Below are 20,705 nucleotides of genomic sequence, written 5' to 3'. Positions count from 1 at the left end.
TCTATCATTGCTACACAACACCAACAACAAATAAAACATGAACTTGTTTTATTTTTATGGGTAAGCATGTTGAGCTGTTTACTGATTTGACATGAAGTAATATTATACACTATATATGATGATACATTTGATACAAAAAAACCTGATTATTAGTGATTTACTCTGTATTATAAACTGGGTGGTTCGAGCCCTGACTGGTGATTGGCCGTGGTATACCACAGGTACGACAAAACATTTATTTGTACTGCTCTAATTACGTCGGTAACCAGTTTATAACAGCAATAAGGCACCTCGGGGGTTTGTGGTACATTGCCAATATACCACGACTAAGGGCTGTATCCAGCCACTCAGCGTTGCGTCGTGCGTAAGAACAGCCCTTAGCCGTGGTATATTGGCCATATAACACACCCCCTAGGTCCTTATTGCTTAAATCTAAAATGTATCAATATGTGAAAATGTACTAGTTAAAGCTGCAGATACTGATGGATAGTACAGAATGGATCCATCCTATTAGTTAAGTCTGCTTCAGAATGGGTTGAGAAGTGTTCAGCTGCTCCAGTATGGTCTTAGACCCCGCAGCCATCCACGTAGGGCCTCAGGTCCTGATTCTGACAGTGAAGGCGCCAAGCCACCCTAAAACGTACACACACCATCATGTTGATATTTGATATATAGACATTAAATATCAGATATAAGACAACAGAACATAATGTGGAATTGAAGGATGATAGAAGACTTGGAAACGGTTTACAGTACGTAGGCATTCATTCAGGGTCATTTTAAGGGAGTATATCAGTTAGATAATTACCATGTACAGGCAGTCCTTAACATTTAAGTTCTTCTAAAAGGCGAGAGCTAATTTGTTACAGGTTATCCCATTTATACATAGCCTTGTAGAGTGATATTGGGCTACAGGTAACATAAAGTATGGTTAATTATTTTGTAACTTAAATGTTTTTGTAACATAGTACTTTCAGGGAAACCTGCCACCTTACCATGCCCCGATTCCGTTCGGGTCCAACACCACACGCTTGGCACAACTGACCGCCACTGTGATGTCATCAGTTAGCAGCTCTGTCAGAAGAAAGAGGAAGAGAAACCTTTAGTCATAGTACCGTCTGGGAAACAGGAGGAACCGAAAGCTAAGAAAACAACAAGAACAAAAGCAGATTACTGTACAATGAAACAATGCAGGTAAGTTGGTTCCGGGTTTATGATAGAGAAGTAGGCCTACCGGGAGCCCCAGTGTCTGTTTATTCTCATTTTGACTGTATTCAAATGTAACATCAGAATTATGTAAGATCAACATTATAGTGCCTTCAGAAAGTATTAATACCCCTTGACCTATTACACATTTTGTTGTGTTACAGCCTAAATTCAAAATTCATTATATAGATTTTTTTTCTCACCCATCTACAGACAATAGCGAAAACATGTTTTTCGAAATTTGTGCAAATTTATTGAAAATGAAATACAGACGTATCTAATTTACATAAGTATTATTAACCTTGATTGTACAACATTTGCACATTATTCTTTGTTTATTAAGTTGGATGTTGATCATTGCGAGATTTTTGAAGTCATTTTCAAGTCTTGTCATGAATATTCATGTTGATTTAAGTCAAAACTGTATAACTATGTCTCTCAGGAAAATTCACTGTCTTCTTGGTAAGCAACTCCGGTGTATATTTGGGCTTGTGTTTTAGGTTATTGTCCTGCTGAAAGGTATATTTGTCTCCCAGTGTTACGTATACGCTGGGAGTCAGAAAGCAGGTGCAGAAGGTGAGTTTAATACGGAACCGATACAAAAGAACAAACATGGGAAGCGTACTGAACGTGAGAGACAATCAATAACACCTAAGGACTGATGAACACAGAGGGCTAAATAAAGAGGAAGTAATCAGGGAAGTGATTAGGATTTTCCTTCAGGCTTTCTCCTGTGCTTAGCTCTATTCCGTTTCTTTTTATCCTAAAAAAAACTCCCTAGTCCTTGCCAAAGACAAGCATACCCATAACATGATGCAGCCATCACCATGCTTGAAAATATGAAGAGTGGTACTCAGTGATGTGTTGTGTTGGATTTGCCCCAAACATAACGCTTTGTATTCAGGGCATAAAGTTAATTATTTTCCACATTGTAGTATTACTTTAGTGCCTTATTGCAAACAGGATGCATGTTTTAGAATATTTGTATTCTGTACAGACTTCCTTCTTTTCATTTAGGTTAGTATTGTGGAGTAGCTACAATGTTGTTGATTCATCCTCAGTTTTCACAGCCATTAAACTCTGTAACTTTTTAAAGTCACCATTGGACTCAATGAGCGGTATCCTTCCTCGCTGGCAACTGTGTTAGGAAGGACGCCTGTATCTTTGTAGTGAATGGGTGTATTGATACACAATCCAACGTATAATTAATAACTTCCCCATGTTAAAAGGGTTATTCCATGTCTGCTTTTTATTTTATTTTTAAGCATCTACCAATAGGTGCCCTTCTTTGCAAGGCATTGGAAAACCTTCCTGGTGTTTGTGGTTGAATCTGTATTTGAAATTCACTGGTCAACTGAAGGACCTTACAGATAATTGTATGTGTGGGGGTACAGAGATGAGGTAGTTATTCAAAAATCATGTTAAACACTATTATTGCACACAACACATGTGACTTGTTAAGCATATTTGCACTCCAGAATTTGTAAAAATGTCTTAAAACATAACTCCACTTTGACATTATGGGGTATTTTGTGTGTAGGCCAGTGACCCTAAATCTCTATTTCATCCATTTTAAATTCAGGCTATAACACAACAAAATAAGTGGAATAAGTCAAGGGGTATGAATACTTTCTGAAGCCACTGTTTCTAGTTCACGTTACTGCCCCTGCCTCTCAATAAAACACCATTTTGAGGAGGACCATCATCCTTCTCGTCCTCGGACGAACCTCCTCTAACCTCTCATACAGTTACACTGCCAATAGCCCTCAACCCGGCACATTTCTCAGGTCAAAAGTAATGCACTATGTATGCGATGACATTCGGTATGCAGGCTACTCACGGCTGCAGCGGATACCACAGACGTTCTTAGCCCCCGGGGTACGTCCGTCGTCACACCAGTAGCGGCTGTTAATCTGGAAGATGCCATAGTCGGTGGAGCCGTCGGTGTTGCGGTTGGTGGCCTGGGTATTGTAGCTCGACTCCCATTTAGACAGGCACACCCCTTAGAGGACAGATAGTCACACGGTGGATGTCAACATTATCCTCAGTGTAAGGTTAGCTATGGTAACATATTTTTGGAGGTCAGAAACATACAACGATATGCACACACACACACACACACACACACACACACACACACACACATCCTCAAAGACCACGATCAAGAATATTATCACTCACAGTTGGGCAGGCTGTTTCCAGCGTAGCCATCCATTCCGTATGCCTTCAGCGCTCTGGCCAGCTCACATCTGTCATACACCTTAGCACTGGCCACAGCCACAAGCAGGAGAACAACAACAGCTCTCATTCTGAACAGACAGACAGCTATGTCTAACGGTTTGGATGAAAAGAAGAACTGTGTCTCTAAAAGTGGGATCAAGTCAACTTCAGCTTTCCTTATAAAGGCTCAGGTTGAAAGAGACATTGATAACACACTATTTACACAATAGATATGTGCCAACAACTTCTGCAAAAAGTAGTGGTTGTGAAACTGAGGGTTTTCCCATTTAACCTTTTGTTAGGCAGATTTTTTTTGCTTTGTGGTTGCTTGCTTACTTAAAGGACACTCAAAGATATGACAGTCCCAAAATGTCATAACATATGATTTAGATACAGTATTAAATGCATAGTGGGTATTTTTTAAGACAAAGGCTTCATTCAGTGTTTAAAAATGATATATTCTGTATCATCATTATGCCCAGTAGATTAGATTTTAGGTACTGTATTTTTCAGTATCATCATTATGCCCAGTAGATTAGATTTTACATTTACATTATCCAGAGCGACTTACAAATTGGTGCATTCACCTTATGATATCCAGTGGAACAACCACTTTACAATAGAGCATCTAAATCTTTTAGGGGGGGGGGGGGGGTTTAGAAGGATTCCTTTATCCTATCCCAGGTATTCCTTAAAGAGGTGGGGTTTCAGGTGTCTCCGGAAGGTGGTGATTGACGCCGCTGTCCTGGCGTCGTGAGGGAGCTTGTTCCACCATAGGGGTGCCAGAGCAGCGAACAGTTTTGACTGGGCTGAGCGGGAACTGTGCTTCCTCAGAGGTAGGGGGGCCAGCAGGCCAGAGGTGGATGAGCGCAGTGCCCTCGTTTGGGTGTAGGGCCTGATCAGAGCCTGAAGGTACGGAGGTGCCGTTCCCCTCACGGCTCCGTAGGCAAGCACCATGGTCTTGTAGCGGTTGCGAGCTTCAACTGGAAGCCAGTGGAGAGAGCGGAGGAGCGGGGTGACGTGAGAGAACTTGGGAAGGTTGAACACCAGACGGGCTGCGGCGTTCTGGATGAGTTGTAGGGGTTTAATGGCACAGGCAGGGAGCCCAGCCAACAGCGAGTTGCAGTAATCCAGACGGGAGATGACAAGTGCCTGGATTAGGACCTGCGCCGCTTCCTGTGTGAGGCAGGGTCGTACTCTGCGAATGTTGTAGAGCATGAACCTACAGGATCGGATCACCGCCTTGATGTTAGTGGAGAATGACAGGGTGTTGTCCAGGGTCACGCCAAGGTTCTTAGCACTCTGGGAGGAGGACACAATGGAGTTGTCAACCGTGATGGCGAGATCATGGAACGGGCAGTCCTTCCCCGGGAGGAAAAGCAGCTCCGTCTTGCCGGGGTTCAGCTTGAGGTGGTGATCCGTCATCCACACTGATATGTCTGCCAGGCAACAACACATCTGCCACACTGACCTTCAACATGGGGGCCCCGCAGGGGTGCATGCATAGTCCCCTACTGTACTCCCTGTTCAGTCACTACTGCATGGCAGCACTGATTGTGGACTACAGGAAACGACGGGGTTGTAGTGAAGTGGGTCGAGAGCTTCAAGTTCCTCAGTATCCACATCGCTAAGGATCTATCATGGTCCACACACACCAACACAGTTGTGAAGATGGCACGCCAATGCCTCTTCTCCCTCAGGAGGCTGAAAAAAATGTGTCATGGACCCTCAGGTCCTCAAAAAGTTCTACAGATGCACCATTGAGAGCATCTTGACTGGCTGCATCACCGCTTGGTATGGCAACTGCTTGGCATCCGACCGCAAGGTGCTACAAAGGGTAGTGCATACTGGGACCGAGCTCCTTGCCTTCTAGGACTTCTATGCCAGGCGGTGTCAGAGGAAGGCCCTAAAAATTGTCAGACTCCAGCAACCCAAGTTATAAATTGTACCAGAGTGTGGAACCAACAGGACCCTGAACAGCTTCTACCCTCAAGCCATAAGACTGCTAAATAGGTAGTTCAGTAGTTAACCAAATAGCAGCTACCCTGACTATCTGCATTGACCCTTTTTGCACTAACTTTTTTGACTCATCACATACGACGGTGCTGTTTATTATCTATCCTGTTGCAGTCACTAAGTTATATGTAGGGAAGAACCGGGACGAAAATGTAACACTTTTAGTTTTTTCCCTAATTACTCGATAGAGCTAGAGACACCATATATTATGACAAACAATATGTCCTCTACCATTAGCAACTGTAATTTCCTTCCTAGGGTAAATTAGTTTAAATTAAATAGACAGAGAACAGACCTACCGCAACCTTACTTTGTACCTGATGGTGGGGCGGGAGTAACATATGGGAGAAGTGCGCAATATCTGTCTTATCTCTACGTTTCTGGTTTGTAATGCTCGTTACTTTCAACAAATGTTCTATCAGACATCATTTCATTTGTGTGTCGATTTGAATAATGAGGTTGGAAATTATTATATATTTTTTAACCTTTATTTAACTAGGCAAGTCAGTTAAGAACAAATTCTTATTTACAATGACGGCCTACCGGGGAACAGTGGGATAACTGCCTTGTTCAGGGGCAGAATGACAGATTTTAACCCTGTCAGCTCGGGGACTCGATCCAGCAACCTTTCGGTTACTGGCCCAGGTCACTAGTTTATATTGTGTGACCTTCGTCCCACCCGTCTCTCCTGTAACTTCTCCTAGGGACACACCCAAGACTAGTTAGTGTGATACTTGAAACCGATTCTGTAATAAAGTCACTAGATGTGTTCAGACAACAACATATGTTTGGAACCTTAAATAACTAAACACAACTCTACAACAAAAAAAAACACTTCCGGGTATGTTTTTTTTTAACTTACGTGGCTCAAAACCACTTTTTGTTGATAACTTTGAGAAACATGGTCAGATGGGGATCTTTTTTGGCAGGGAGGTCATCCTCCACATTTGGAACATGCTGACTTCACTACAACATTCTAGGTTCTGTGTTATCTGAGAAAATGGGCATGTTACTTTCGTCCCGGCTCTCCCCTACATATCTATCCATTGTGACAAAGCTCTTAAAAGAAAAGGAGAAAAAAATAACAGAGAATGGACTTTACCTACCGTGCATTCAGAAAGTATTCAGACCCCTTGACCTTCTCAAAATGTTGCTACATTACAGCTTTGTTCTAAAATTGATTAAATACATTTTTTTCCCTCATAAATCTACACACAATACCCCATAATGACAAAGCAAATACGGGTTTTTAGAAATGTTTGCAAATGTATTAAAAATAAAAAACTTAAATAATTATTTACGTAAGTATTCAGACCCTTTGCTATGAAACTCAAAATTGAGCTCATGTGCATCCTGTTTCCATTGATCATCCTTGAGATGTTTCTACAACTTGATTGGAGTCCACCTGTGGTAAATTCAATTGATTGGAAATGATTTAGAGTTCCTCTGTGGAGATGAGAGAATCTTCCAGAAGGACAACCATCTCTGCAGCACTCCACCAATCAGGCCTTTATGGTAGACTGGCCAGACGGAAGCCACTCCTCAGTAAAAGGCACATGACACCAGACTTGGAGTTTGCCAAAAGGCACCTAAAGATTCAAACCATGAGAAACAAGATTCTATGGCCTGAATGCCAAGCGTCACGTCTGGAGGAAACCTGGCACCATCCCTATGGTGAAGCATGGTGGTGGCATCATCATGCTGTGGGGATGTTTTTCAGCAGCAGGGACTGGGAGACTAGCCAGGATAGAGGGAAAGATGAACGGAGCAAAGCACAGAAAGATCCTTGATGAAAACCTGCTTCAGAGTGCTCAGGACCTCAGACTGGGGTGAAGGTTCACCTTTCAACAGGACAACGACCCTAAGCACACAGCCAAGACAATGCAGGAGTGGCTTTGGGACAAGTCTCTGAATGTCCTTGAGTGGCCCAGCCAGAGCCCGGACTTGAACCTGATCGACCATCTCTGTAGAGACCTGAAAATAGCTGTGCAGCAACACTCCCCATCCAACCTGACAGAGCTTGAGAGGATCTGCAGAGAAGAATGGGAGAAACTCCCCAAATACAAGTGTGCCAAGGTTGCAGCACCATACCCAAGAAGACTCTAGGCTGTAATCGCTGCCAAAGGTGCTTCAACAAAGTGTTGAGTAACGGGTCTGAATACTTATGCAAATGTGATATTTGAGTAATTTTTTTTTTATAAATTTGCACACAAAAACAAGGTTTTTGCTTTGTCATTAAGGGGTATTGTGTGTAGATTGATGAGGGGAAAAAAAACAATCGACTCCATTTTAGAATAAAAAAATATATATATTTAATGTAACCTTTATTTAACTAGGCAAGTCAGTTATTCGAATTAGGGTGTCTGTAGTGACGCCGCTAGCACTGAGACACAATGCCTTAGACCGCTGCGCCACTCGGGTGCCCAGAATAAGGCTGTAACGTAACAAAATGTGGAAAAAGTCAAGGGGTCTGAATACTTTCCGAATGCACTGTGTATTTATCTTATTGTTTTTACCAATAAAAACTCCACTTTGTCCATGACAGCCAACATAACACACCCCTTCTTACACGTGTCTCTTGGGTCAATCCTCTCCAGGTGAACTGATACCCCGTCTATATAGCCAAGTTATCATTACTCGTTGTGTATGTTTATTATTATTTATTATTACTTTATTATTACCTGTTATTAGCAAGCATGTGACGAATAGAATATGATTTGATTTTGGAAAGTGTGGTGACAACCTGACCCCGGTGCAGCTCTCTAATGCTGATTAATTCAGAGAAAAAAACGAATTGTCCATGCCCCTAAGACGCTGATCTTGGACCAGTTTTGCATTTTCCCTACTAATGATTAAGTTTAGGATTGGTGCACCCCTTCAATCTGGACCCTTCTTCATGGGATTAAAAAGGAACAACAGTGAAAAGTGATAAAGTAAGAGACAGACAACACTTTTTCACAAATACAGGGGTTGCATACCAAACGGCACCCTTTTCCATACGTAGTGCACTACTTTTGACCAGAGGCCCTTGACAAAAGTGTGCAATATTTAGGGAATAGGGTGCCATTTGGGATGCAGATTGAGGCACAAGTTTGTCTTTGAGGAGGAACACCTTGTTGAGCTCGCTCATAAGACCTTGTACAACTATCCCATTATGGGATTAATTGCTAATCAGGGGTGCGTTCAGTTCGCTTGAACGTTTGAAGAACAGTTTCTACTGAACGACACGTTTTCTCAAAACATTCTTGAACAGACCGAGATACGTTTGCTCCGTTCAGTGGGTATGCCGGGGAGTGGCTTGAAGCAACGAGTGACATTTTTAAAGGGGCAGCGGTGCATTTTTTTTACCCTAACCCCGCCCCGTTTTTCAACTGGTCGTTCAGTACAGCACCGTTTGCGCTCAATTTAACGTTCTATGACATTTTTCTGTACTGAACGCAGCCTAGGTGATTTTCTGGGGTAAAGTACCACTGGCCAGAAATCAGTGATTTCAAATAGTATTTGAACCCAGGTCTGCTGGACACATAGTTCTCCATTCAACACATGACAGTAAAGCGCACCATCTCATGACTATACAATTCTGGTCTTTCTCAATACTGTAATTCACCAAGCGACCAAAAATTGTGACATTTTTGGAAAGGTCACTTTCTTTTCTTCCAGACATGCAAAACTACAGCTAGGCAGGGTATTGGTCCAGACAGTACATTTACACTGAGTGTACAAAATATTAAGAACACCTTCCTAATATTGAGTTGCACCCCCTTTTGCCCTCAGAACAGTCTCAATTAGTCGGGGCATGGACTCTACAAGGTGTCAAAAGCTTTCCACAGGGATGCTGGCCCATGTTGACTCCAATGCTTCCCACAGTTGCGTCAAGTTGGCTGGATGTCCTTTGGGTGGTGGACCATTCTTGATACACACGTGAAACTGTTGAGCGTGGAAAAACCCTGCAGCGTTGCAGTTCTTGACACAAACCGGTACACCTGGCACCTACTACCATACCCTGTTCAAAGGCACTTAAATCTTTTGTCTTGCCCATTCACCCTTTCAATGGCACACATACACAATCCATGTCTCGATTGTCTCAAGGCTTAAAAATCCTTCTTTAACCTGTCCCCTCCCCTTCATCTACACTGATTGAAGTGGATTTAACAGGTGATATCGATAAGGGATCATAGCTTTCACCTGGATTCACCTGGAAAGTCTATGTAATGAAAGACCAGGTGTTCTGTACACTTAGTGTAGATCCTCTACTTCCAACTTGTTTACATTTACAAACATCATATATGGAAGTAGTTTAGTGCCTTAAAAAAAGGGGCAAATTAAAATTCAATAAATGTTTGTTTTTTATAATAATCCTGATCTGTCTTATATCTCTCAGATATAGGACAGACACTTCAAAACAAAGTTCTGTATTTTTTTGTTGTTGACTATCTGTTATTAAATGAATTAATCTGTTATTCAATGTATTCATCTGTTATTCAATGTATTTCTATGGGATAATAGCAGTAAGGCCAAATTCAATGTTTCATCCCACCCATTGTTTTTTGTATACCTAAAGGAGTCCTAAAAATCTAAATCAAAAAGCTAAATAATCCTTGGTATGACCATCTTAAAACAAGTCCCTTTGTTAGCTTAGTAGAACATCGGCGGATGTAATGGATTGAGACACAGCCCATGCAAAAAAAAACTGATATCTCTAGCTTAAACAGATTTTTAAAATGATTATACTAATTATAGATTTGTGGGGCACGGCATTATAAGGAAACTGAGAGATATTAACATTCAGACTACATGACCAAAAGTATGTGTGCACCTGCTCGTCGAACATCTCATTCCAAAATCATGGGCATTAATATGGAGTTGGTCTCCCCTTTGCTGCTATAACAGCCTCCACTCTTCTGGGAAGGCTTTCCACTAGATGTCTGAACATTACTGCTGGGATTTGCTTCCATTCAGCCATGAGCATTGCTGAGGTCGCTCACTGATGTTGGGTGATTACGCAGTCGGCGTTGCAATTAATCCCAAAGGTGTTCGAAGGGACTGAGGTCAGGGCTCTGTGCAGGCCAGTCAAGTTCTTCCACACCAATCTCAACAAACCATTTCTGTATGGATCTCACTTTGTGCATGGGGACATTGTCATGCTGAAACAGGAAAGGGCCTTTCCCAAACTGTTGCCACAGAGTTGGAAGCATAGAATGGTCTAAAATGTCATTGTAAGCTATAGCGTTAAGATTTCCCTTCCCTAGATCGAACCATAAAAAAATGCCCCAGACCATTATTCCTCCTCCACCAAACTTTACAGTTGCATGGCTTTGTGCTCGATTTTATACACTTGTCAGCAACGGGTGTGGCTGAAATAGCTGAATCCACTAACTTGAAGGGCTGTCCACATAGTTTGTATATATAGTGTATGTAAAGAAACAAGATGGTGTAGGGTGAAGTTTCACCTAGACACTGATCTTGAGTCAGTTAGGCATTTCCCTCACTAATGATTAAGGTTAGGATTTGGGGAGGGGAAGCTGATGCTAGATTCTCACCTAGAGTGAACTTCCCCCGAGAGCTGAAACATTTCTCCCTCTTGTGGAAATATGGAGGAGCTCAGAACACAAAGAGCAGATACTGTAACATAAGCCACCTATCAGCAGTCTGTAACACAGGCCACCTATCAGCAGGCTGTAACATAAGCCACCTATCAGCAGTCTGTAACACAAGCCACCTATCAGCAGTCTGTAACACAGGCCACCTATCAGCAGTCTGTAACACAGGCCACCTATCAGCAGTCTGTAACACAGGCCACCTATCAGCAGTCTGTAACACAGGCCACCTATCAGCAGTCTGTAACACAGGCCACCTATCAGCAGTCTAACACAGGCCACCTATCAGCAGTCTGTCCGTCATTTAATTTGACCTCTCTTCAGAGACCAAATTTGACATCATCACATGTGGTTTGACACTACTAATGTCTCTCATGACGTGCTCTATAAGTACCTTCTCTGTCATGTTCCATTAGGGTTTAAATGATTACAACTGATTTATCTACAAATACAGTCAAAGAGTTGAATTTAGCAAATAGTGCTTTTCACTGGCAGACACAAAGCTTGTATGATTTAAGAAAAAGACATTACAGAAAACATAATGCTGGGGAAAGCATCTTTATAAAACATTCTAGGGAACAAACGTTTAATCTGTCACATCCCATACGTGAAGGAAGGAAAAATTACAGCACTTTGAAACAATCTTACACATCCTGTCCCGATGACATTTGAGAACTGTTTCTTATTTGGTCATAAAAAATTGAGACACACACATCCTAGCGTAGTAGTGTTTTAATAACAATGTCAAGTGAAAGATAATAAAACTTAAGTCAGTCGCATTGCAGGGCATAAATAGACACAGTAGAAAACAAAACAAATGCTTTTAGGTAGCTAAACTACAGTATACAAGCTGCGTGAAAGATTTGACCAGAAAGTCAAAATGACAATAAAGCTTTTGTAGGAATAAAATGACAAAGTTCCACACAAGCCTATGAACACTAAATCAAAATGAGTCACTGAAAAGCACTGTTACCTGCGATGCAACTTTCTTGTTCCATTGCTGTGGTTAATAGTCATGCAGGAAAATAGCACATTTCAACCCACATTGTAATTATGAAGACAATGCTTTACTGTGAACATTGAGGGCCTGTTTCCAGGGCACAGATTAAGAACAGTCCTGGCCTAAAAACCATGTTCAATGGAGATTCTCTATTAAACGGGCATCTCAGTCCAGAATTACTGTAGTCTATTATTAATTCCCATAATGCATTGGGTATTCCTGTTTAGAACTGCCACAGTCTTACAATATTACATTTTTTCTTGAATTGTATAGCATATTAAAACGTGTGTTGTTCAAGTAGCATTTTTCCTTCATGACGGCCAAAGTAAAACTGTTCATTTCTACTGTATACTATTAACCTGATGCGGTACGAACACTGATAAGGTTAAACTGTTAAATCAACACATTCTAAACATTACAACTAAGAAGCCACCAAAAATTCACTGCAAACACAGTCACATCTGTGAGCAAATCGTTGACGGTTATTGATAATACCGAATATATTTCACCAGAGAACATTTCCAAGTGTTTGGTGAAAACATATCACCGTTACTCATGGACAGATTGTTCAAATGAATGAGTTTTCATCTTTAGCTGCTGTTGTGATCTGCACCCTTAAATAACTACACTTCACCGTTCATATGTCGGGTTAAGGTGCCTTTAAGTGTCCACTCCAGGTAAACATAGCCTATATGCAACATACTGCCATTTTTATATTAAACCAATAACGATGTCTTCCATGACTTCAGATAAATTAATTAATAAACTATTAAAAAAATGATATCAAAAATAAATAAATAATAATTCAATATAGTTACATTAAACACAATTTTTTTTTTAAATGGAAATACAGATTAAGCAATTTCTGTGAACCCATTTAGAGTGAAGACAGACAGGTGACTGACACTAAACCATGAACCATCTAGAAGGGAATGTGTGGTGCAATAACCTTTTACTGAAAATACACAGACACAAACACAATGGAGAAGACACAGAGGAGATGGATGCAGTTCCTAACTTTGAAAATATTTCCTTGGATGTTTTTTGGAGGTTATTTTCTTGTACTATGACACAATGAGGTTAGCGTGGAAAAGAGAAGCATGATGAAAAAGAGCTTAAACCCATAATAGTAGAATTTGAAAGTCACACCAAACCATATAAAGCATGAAAAGGCATATCTTTATACACTGAGTGTACAAAACATTAAGAACACCTGGTCTTTCATTACATAGACTGACCAGGTGAACCCAGGTGAAAGCTATGATCCCTTATTGATGTCACTTGTTAAATCCACTTCAAATCAGTGTAGATGAAGGGGAGGGGACGGGTTAAAGAAGGATTTTTAAGCCTTGAGACATGGATTGTGTATGTGTGCCATTCAAAGGGTGAATGGGCAAGACAAAATATTTAAGTGCCTTTGAACGGGGTATGGTAGTAGGTGCCAGATGCACCGGTTTGTGTCAAGAACTGCAGCGCTGCAGGGTTTTTCCACGCTCAACAGTTTCACGTGTGTATCAAGAATGGTCCACCACCCAAAGGACATCCAGTCAACTTGACACAACTGTGGGAAGCATTGGAGTCAACATGGGCCAGCATCCCTGAGGAACGCTTTTGACACCTTGTAGAGTCCATGCCCCGACTAATTGAGACTGTTCTGAGGGCAAAAGGGGGTGCAACTCAATATTAGAAAGGTGTTCTTAATATTTTGTGCACTCAGTGTAAATGTACTGTCTGGACCAATACCCTGCCTAGCTGTAGTTTTCCATGTCTGGAGGAAAAGAAGGTGACCTTTCCAAAAATGTCACAATTTTTGGTCGCTTGGTGAATTACAGTATTGAGAAAGACCAGAATTGTATAGTCATGAGATGGTGCGCTTTACTGTCATGTGTTGACAACTCAAAATTAGTAAAGTGTCCTTAATGTTTCGTTCACTCAGTGTATAGTTACCATTACATGTCATATGGCTTATAATAGGTAAATTGTCAATGGTAAGAGACTATCAGAGAATTTATATCATGCAAATGATTTTGTTATGAGGGCATTAGGTCAGGGCTACTTCAAGTAAGGTGTTCTCCAAGATCACTCCTCATAATGATTGTCATGTGTCCTACGAAACCCCAAATAGATCTTATTACAGAAACAATGTGGTCAAGTTTTCCTAGGGCACCCCAAAATAATCCTCCTTTGGTTTCCATAGCTATGGTACGTGTTTCAGGTGCTCTACATACCTTTATGAAGGGGAGGCAAAAACCCAAAACTAAATTGATAACCTTTTACCTAGGCTAAAATACCCATCCCTCCCATTCAGGAAATGAAAATGACTGGGATTCAGAATAATGGACACAACGTCTAGATGCAGAAAATCTGGAATCTCCTAATTCAACCCCTCACCCCTGCTGAGGATTCAGTCTGACTGGGAGAAATGGAGTGAGGGGATTAATTCTGTATATAAGGAGCTAATCTCACCTCAGGCACTCTGACGGTAAGCCTCTCCCTCACAAATCCTCTTAGAGCAGCAATCAGCAGTTGAAGCAATAACAAAGCGTTTTCCCCGCCCCCGTTTCGGTAAAAAGCTGAGGGATGGGGCTGCAGAAATGTAACCACACTCAAATTCATAGATATGGATGCAAGGACTGACCACCAATGATAGAAAAATGATAGTTTTAACCATGTTTTGAGGCTATATTGTTTATATTTACTGTTTACAAACAGTGGAGTAAAACAAGCATATCTTTTGAGTTCTGATGGGCTACGACATGTGGCATTTAAATGTTATATTCTTCAAGAATCAATGGGTATCATAAATGTATAAGTCCAAAAATGGATGTAGTAACTGCAGATTGCCCCTTTACAGGATTCTGTTTTAAATAACCTTTTGATTGTGTAACAGTCAGTGGTTTACATTAAACCCACATTTCCCTGGTGCTTAGCAAGAGCAAAGTAGTAGTGTAGCTGAGTGAGCATTCACATTTTTTATTTTTATTTAACCTTTATTTAACTAGGCAAGTCAGTTAAGAAACAAATTCTTATTTACAATGATGGCCTAGGAACAGTTGGCTTAACTGTCTAGTTCAGGGGCAGAATGACAGATTTTTTACCTTGTCAGCTCGGGGATTCGATCTAGCAACCTTTCGGTTACTGGTCCAACACACCACCACTAGGCTACCTGCCGCCCCTATACATCCACACACATACAGACATACAGTAGCTTACATACAGTACTGCTGGGGCTAATGCTAATTGCTATGGATGTATAGTGCAGTATTGTTTTGGCTAATGCTAATTGCTATGGACGTATAGTGCAGTACTGCTGGGGCTAATGCTAATTGGTATGGATGTAAAGTGCAGTACTGCTGGGGTTAATGCTAATTGGTATGGACGTAAAGTGCAGTACTGCTGAGGGTAATGCTAATTGCTATGGATGTATAGTGCAGTACTGCTGGGGCTAATGCTAATTGCTATGGATGTAGAGTGCAGTGCTGCTGGGGCTAATGCTAATTGCTATGGATGTAGAGTGCAGTACTGCTGGGGCTAATGCTAATTGGTATGGATGTACAGTGCAGTACTGCTGGGGCTAATGCTAATTGCTATGGATGTAGAGTGCAGTACTGCTGAGGGTAATGCTAATTGCTATGGATGTAGAGTGCAGTGCTGCTGGGGCTAATGCTAATTGCTATGGATGTATAGTGCAGTACTGCTGGGGCTAATGCTAATTGCTATGGATGTATAGTGGTTAAAAAGTAAAGGTGTGCTGTAGTTGAGGATGCAAGGTCTGTAAAAACATCACGTCTAACAGTGCAGTCCAATGCAGAAAAAAAGGGGCCAGTTTGAGAGGCATTGGTTACACATCCCTTACCATTTTTAAAAAGGTGCGCACACACACACACACACACACACTGTCAATAAATAAGTTTACCAGTTATTGCTAATCCTGACGAACTTCACATTTTTGTATCTAAACAACCCCCGTTTTCAGTGTACTAACTTAACAATTTGTGTTCACTGGATTTTTACGTATACGTTAGCATGCGTCTCATTTCGTCAAGAGACCCGCTTAGTTTGTCACCCTCGCTTCATAATAATAACAAGATTAGTGGTCTCCGCAAGTGTCCCCTTAAAGGACTATCCTATGATCTGAGTAGGGAGAGAAACGCACAGCCGGAAATAGCACCCAAATCCCATGGGAGTGGATGAGAGAACAGGGGAGTGACACTGGTGTTGCTTCATGTCTTGTTCCTGGTGAACATGCGCTCGCTCCGCAGCGTCAGGTGCTGGAGCTGGAACTGCAGCACCTCTGTGTCGGCCGGAGGCTCTTTGACACTCATTTTGTCCAGGTTGAGGTAGTCCAGGGACTTGGACTGGGCCCTCTTCCCCTTGAGAAGGCAGAGGGGCAGGGGGCCGTGGTGCAGGGCCCTCCCTGGGCCACCCTCCCCCTGGGACAGGGGCCTGAGGTAGGGGTCACCTGAGCTGGGCATGCGCCTCCGCCGGCGCCCGTTGACCACGGGGATGTCGTATGGCTGGTAGTAGCGGTTTTTGGCTTTGTAGATCCGCGATGCCCGGTGGATGCCCAGGTCCATGGGTTTGGGGACAGAACTGGGCAAGGCCTCTGATGCTGTTGACGTTGTGGTGGTCGGTGTGGTGATAAGGGTCTTCTCTGGGTTGGGAGACCACTTGTGGGCTAGTTTTAGCAGCTCCTCGCCGGTGGTGAAGCCGACTAGGTAGTTGGAGTCCATGTGGAGGATCTGGAAGCCTGAAACAGTACTTTTGATGGGGGAGCAGGGGGTGCTGGCACAGCGGGGCCGGTCCCCTGTATCGGGTTTCAGCATGGCTTTGACCTCTGCAGCAGCAGGTAGAACAGAGATGGGTGTCCTGGACACGCCACTGACATCCATTTCCATCTTTACCGACATGACCTGACGAGAGAAATAAATATATATATGAGAGAGAGAGAGACGGGGATGGGCAAAAACAAAATAATAACTACAAAAGTCATCCTCTTTTGTAAAATATATAATTCATCATTCAAATATTTCAAACCATTCTCAGAGACATGTTCTACACAGTGACACTTTGTAACAGATTTTTTAAATCAAAATTTATTCAAGGAATTAATTGTTAGTGATTGGCCATGGTGGCAATGGTTTGATCCTTCAGATTAATGTAATAACACTTTGACCTTCCTTTGACCTTGTGGAATTCTCCCAGATGTGAATTAGTCTGACAAATCACATACTGTAGGTCTTTCCATTCATTAACATTTAGAGGAGATCCCATCCACATCTCTTAACCCTCGTACCTTTAAAAAGGTGATGACGGAGGCCATCACCTAAAGCTAGCGCTAAATCCAATGTGTAGCAGCCCAGCCCTACTAGCTTAAAATGAACATATGGTAATGTGATATTGGTTGAGAGAACAGGAGATTGAAATCAGCAGCAGAGCGAATGAAAAAAAATACCTTTCAGTCCTTGAGATGAAAACAAAACCTGGAGCAACAACAGTATCCAGATATGTGTCCTAGTGAGCACAATATCTGGAGCAACAGTAGTATACAGATATAGGTCCTAGTGAGCACAATATCTGGAGCCACAGTAGTATCCAGACATCAAAAACAGAAAGAGATAACAAATACCTGGAAAGCATTAGACTTAGACTGTTGAGTGCTGTCCAGGAATGTGGGAAGGGCACGACAAACATATTTAACAAACTACTTGGTGAGGAAAACAATACTTAATGTAGCTTAATGTTCTAAAACGAATATGTACAAAACACTTGCAGTGAAAATCTAGTGGTATCCATCGTCCTTTACATCATTTGTAATATTCATTTTCTTGCATGTGTAATTTCACTCATGCATATTAGATATCATTGGGAAGAGTATGTGCTTGATATTGATCATTTGGAGGCAGGCAGACCTGCAGGTACACGTGTTTACAATGCATTGGTGTGATTGCACATTGTGTTTTGGTGCTTGCTTGCACATTGAAATGACCTGCAGCTTCCCACATAGTAGAACCATCACACTAACACTACAGTTTATTTGACACATCTCTCAAGGTGTGCAAGCAACATCCAGATAACAGTTATAAGTGACCTACTCGTTAATGTCACTGTACCTCCCAATGTAATATCCATGTAAATACATGTTTCTAGGGACAATTCCGTTTATATTAAGTGATAATGCCCGAGAAGCCGGTGTTTGGAGGATATATTGGCACGGTGTTGTTAGGCCCGAGACGAAGTCAAGGTAGCACGAGGGCCGGGAAACCGTGCCAATATATCATCCAAACACCGGCTTCCAGCTGAGGTATACATCACAATATATATACAACCATGCATGCAACTGTGGGTGTTTACACTCCAGGCCTTACTCCAAAATACATTTAACATAATTGTGAACTAAGTTCATTTCTCATCCCCTTAACACTATTGTGACATTTATGTCTAGGGAAAAAAGATAAGCATTTGATAGGGCTTTAAGCTCGTCTGTTTACACACAGTAGATTTTTTTATGGTAATGACAGGCTATTTATAATATCACTAATGCACAGCTTGTGGTGGTTGATGCGCCTCATTCAATCAGATGAAAGGAGGCCCATCCTAAAAAAAAAACGAGACAAATAATACTATTGCGTCATGCTTGGCATCTTCATTTTCCTTTCAAATGAGGCCCATGCCCATCCCTGTATGAATTATAGAATTCTACGTTCAAGGCCGTTTAAATGTCAGCGGAGAGCAAACTGTAATTTATGTTGGCGTCGCAAATTATATAGACATTATTGCAACGTAAATGTTTCCAAGTCATAAATAGATGTCCGTCTGTGCATCCCGTCTCACACACCTGTCATCTGAAATCCTTCATCTGAAATCCTTCATCTGAAATCCATACGCGCTCTCAATAGAATATAGGCTACGAAAGGGATTCGGACTAATACATTTTTTTTATGATCATTTGACGCAGTATTATGAATAAAATACGTTCATTTAAGCTTTAATATAATTATAGAGATATATTAAAACAGCTTTCCCACAACAAAACCATTCGACACAGGCCGGTTTTATCCTGTTTTTCCCCTGCTGGCAGGCTGGGAGGAAAATATTAGGCAAGAAAGACCACCATGGAACAAAATCAACATGGAGAGATAACATAGACTTCGTTTTCAACCGTATGCATGGACAAAAAAAAAGCAATCTGCAAAATCAATCGTAACATGAATACTAATAAAACTGGTGTTATTCTTTCCGGGTAGAGAGCAGTCTGTTGTCCACCATTACAATATGGTCCCATTAAATATGACTATTCGGTTGATTAAATGTAGTCTATTGAAACAACATTTTTAAATATAGGTGTTTAATTCGAATAATACATCTCCAAACAAGTTAAAACGATATAACAAGGGAAACAAACCTGTTCAACAGCAAAGCCACCCGACGTTCACGCCTCTTCTTATTTGAGCCAAATCGGAGAGGAAGAGGCAACACGAGATGGTTTACTCCGCCCAAAATCTCTCCACGTTCAGCAAATAATTAATTATTAAGCAAGTGAAGAGTTTTTGTATGGGAGACATTTAGTGTCGAATTTATTCAATATAAAAAAATGCATTTCTATTTTGATACGTGAGGCTTATTTGATCTAATAGAAGTTTCGTAATGCTTTGGCTGTTGGGGGAGAGCCGCACATTTTCAGCAAAATAAAATAAATATATTTTTTTGGGCTTGCCTATTTTACATGTTATTTTGGCATTAATACGTGTCACATATCAGTTTTCAAACAATGTAAAAAAATATATATATATATAATTGAGTTAATAAAGCCACATGCAAACAGGTGTTTCAGCCTAGCTCAGAGCTTTCTGTGGTGGTGGGGCAAGCCAGAAGAAAATAGGAGCATTGAGCTGTGATTGGCTCAGTGTTCTGTCACTCATGGGGACAATACGTCACAGGCCAAGTCTAAATCCTTAGTAAGGGTAGACATCAAACATTTAAGCCCTTTGGGTCCTGCCATAGAGGAAGGCTCAAGGTCATTGGCCACAGATAAAATGACATCAAATCATGTTATATGTACAGTAGCATTGATTGGACTGATCATGTGAAAAATATTAGCTAGCAGTTATCAGGAATCAAGTCAACAATCTGCTAGCAAATCCTTTATAATCCTTGTCATATGAAGATAAATAATGAAGAGAAATTGTAGATAAAACGTATCGGTGCTCATTGGCAATTGGACATAAACATTACACAACAAGTTGGAAATCGCAAATTCAACAATGAGTGGTTTGGAAGTAATCAGTGGCTAACTGTAAGCATTGCAAAGCAACCACTAGCCTGCTATTCAGTAGAGTGGCTGTGTGGATTTTCAGAGAATGCCAGACTTTGATGACAAAGTTTGATGACAACATTTGCCCACAAAGGACTGCTGTGCCACCTTCCTGTTTAAGTGAGCACAGCACAAGATGAGTCCAAAAATGTCTTGTAACTGTCACAAACGTCGTTGTAATGATGGTCGGACCAAGATGCAGATGTTGCCGGTTATCATAAATAATAAATAAATACCCCACGTAGGTTAATCATTTTTTATTTATGATAACCGGCAACAAAACAATAAAGAGTAACCAACGAAACGTACAGCTTTGTAGGGCTAAAAGCTACAATACAAAATCACAAGATCC

The 20,705-nt window shown here is 41.3% G+C and overlaps 2 protein-coding genes across 2 annotated transcripts; both read right to left on the bottom strand.

The window, feature by feature from the left end:
- Positions 1-31: 31 nt before the first annotated feature.
- Positions 32-3,686, bottom strand: lyz (lysozyme). Its single transcript, XM_014145497.3, has 4 exons — positions 3,388-3,686; positions 3,047-3,208; positions 996-1,074; positions 32-633 (listed from the first exon to the last, which is right to left on the bottom strand). Exons 1-4 carry the CDS (start codon positions 3,512-3,514, stop codon positions 567-569), a joined length of 435 nt encoding a protein of 144 aa, XP_014000972.1. The 5' UTR covers positions 3,515-3,686; the 3' UTR covers positions 32-566.
- Positions 3,687-11,756: 8,070 nt separating this feature from the next.
- On the bottom strand, positions 11,757-19,564 carry macir (macrophage immunometabolism regulator). The gene is made up of 2 exons (XM_014145509.3): positions 19,445-19,564; positions 11,757-16,952 (listed from the first exon to the last, which is right to left on the bottom strand). Exon 2 carries the CDS (start codon positions 16,947-16,949, stop codon positions 16,263-16,265), a length of 687 nt encoding a protein of 228 aa, XP_014000984.1. The 5' UTR covers positions 16,950-16,952; positions 19,445-19,564; the 3' UTR covers positions 11,757-16,262.
- Positions 19,565-20,705: the final 1,141 nt, after the last annotated feature.

The sequence above is a fragment of the Salmo salar genome, chromosome 01 (assembly GCF_965601325.2).
Source record: "Salmo salar chromosome 01, fSalSal1, whole genome shotgun sequence".
In the NCBI taxonomy this organism is placed as follows: domain Eukaryota; kingdom Metazoa; phylum Chordata; class Actinopteri; order Salmoniformes; family Salmonidae; genus Salmo; species Salmo salar.
This window is presented reverse-complemented; position numbering and strand designations above follow the sequence as displayed.

Excerpts from the sequence above, each read along its gene's own strand:
- macir (XM_014145509.3), bottom strand. The coding sequence starts at position 16,949 with ATGTCGGTAAAGATGGAAATGGATGTCAGTGGCGTGTCCAGGACACCC.
- lyz (XM_014145497.3), bottom strand. The coding sequence starts at position 3,514 with ATGAGAGCTGTTGTTGTTCTCCTGCTTGTGGCTGTGGCCAGTGCTAAG. Across the intron at positions 1,075-3,046 it reads CTGTGGTATCCGCTGCAGCC|AGCTGCTAACTGATGACATC; the intron begins GTGAGTAGCCTG and ends TTCTTCTGACAG. Across the intron at positions 634-995 it reads CCGAACGGAATCGGGGCATG|GGTGGCTTGGCGCCTTCACT; the intron begins GTAAGGTGGCAG and ends TGTACGTTTTAG.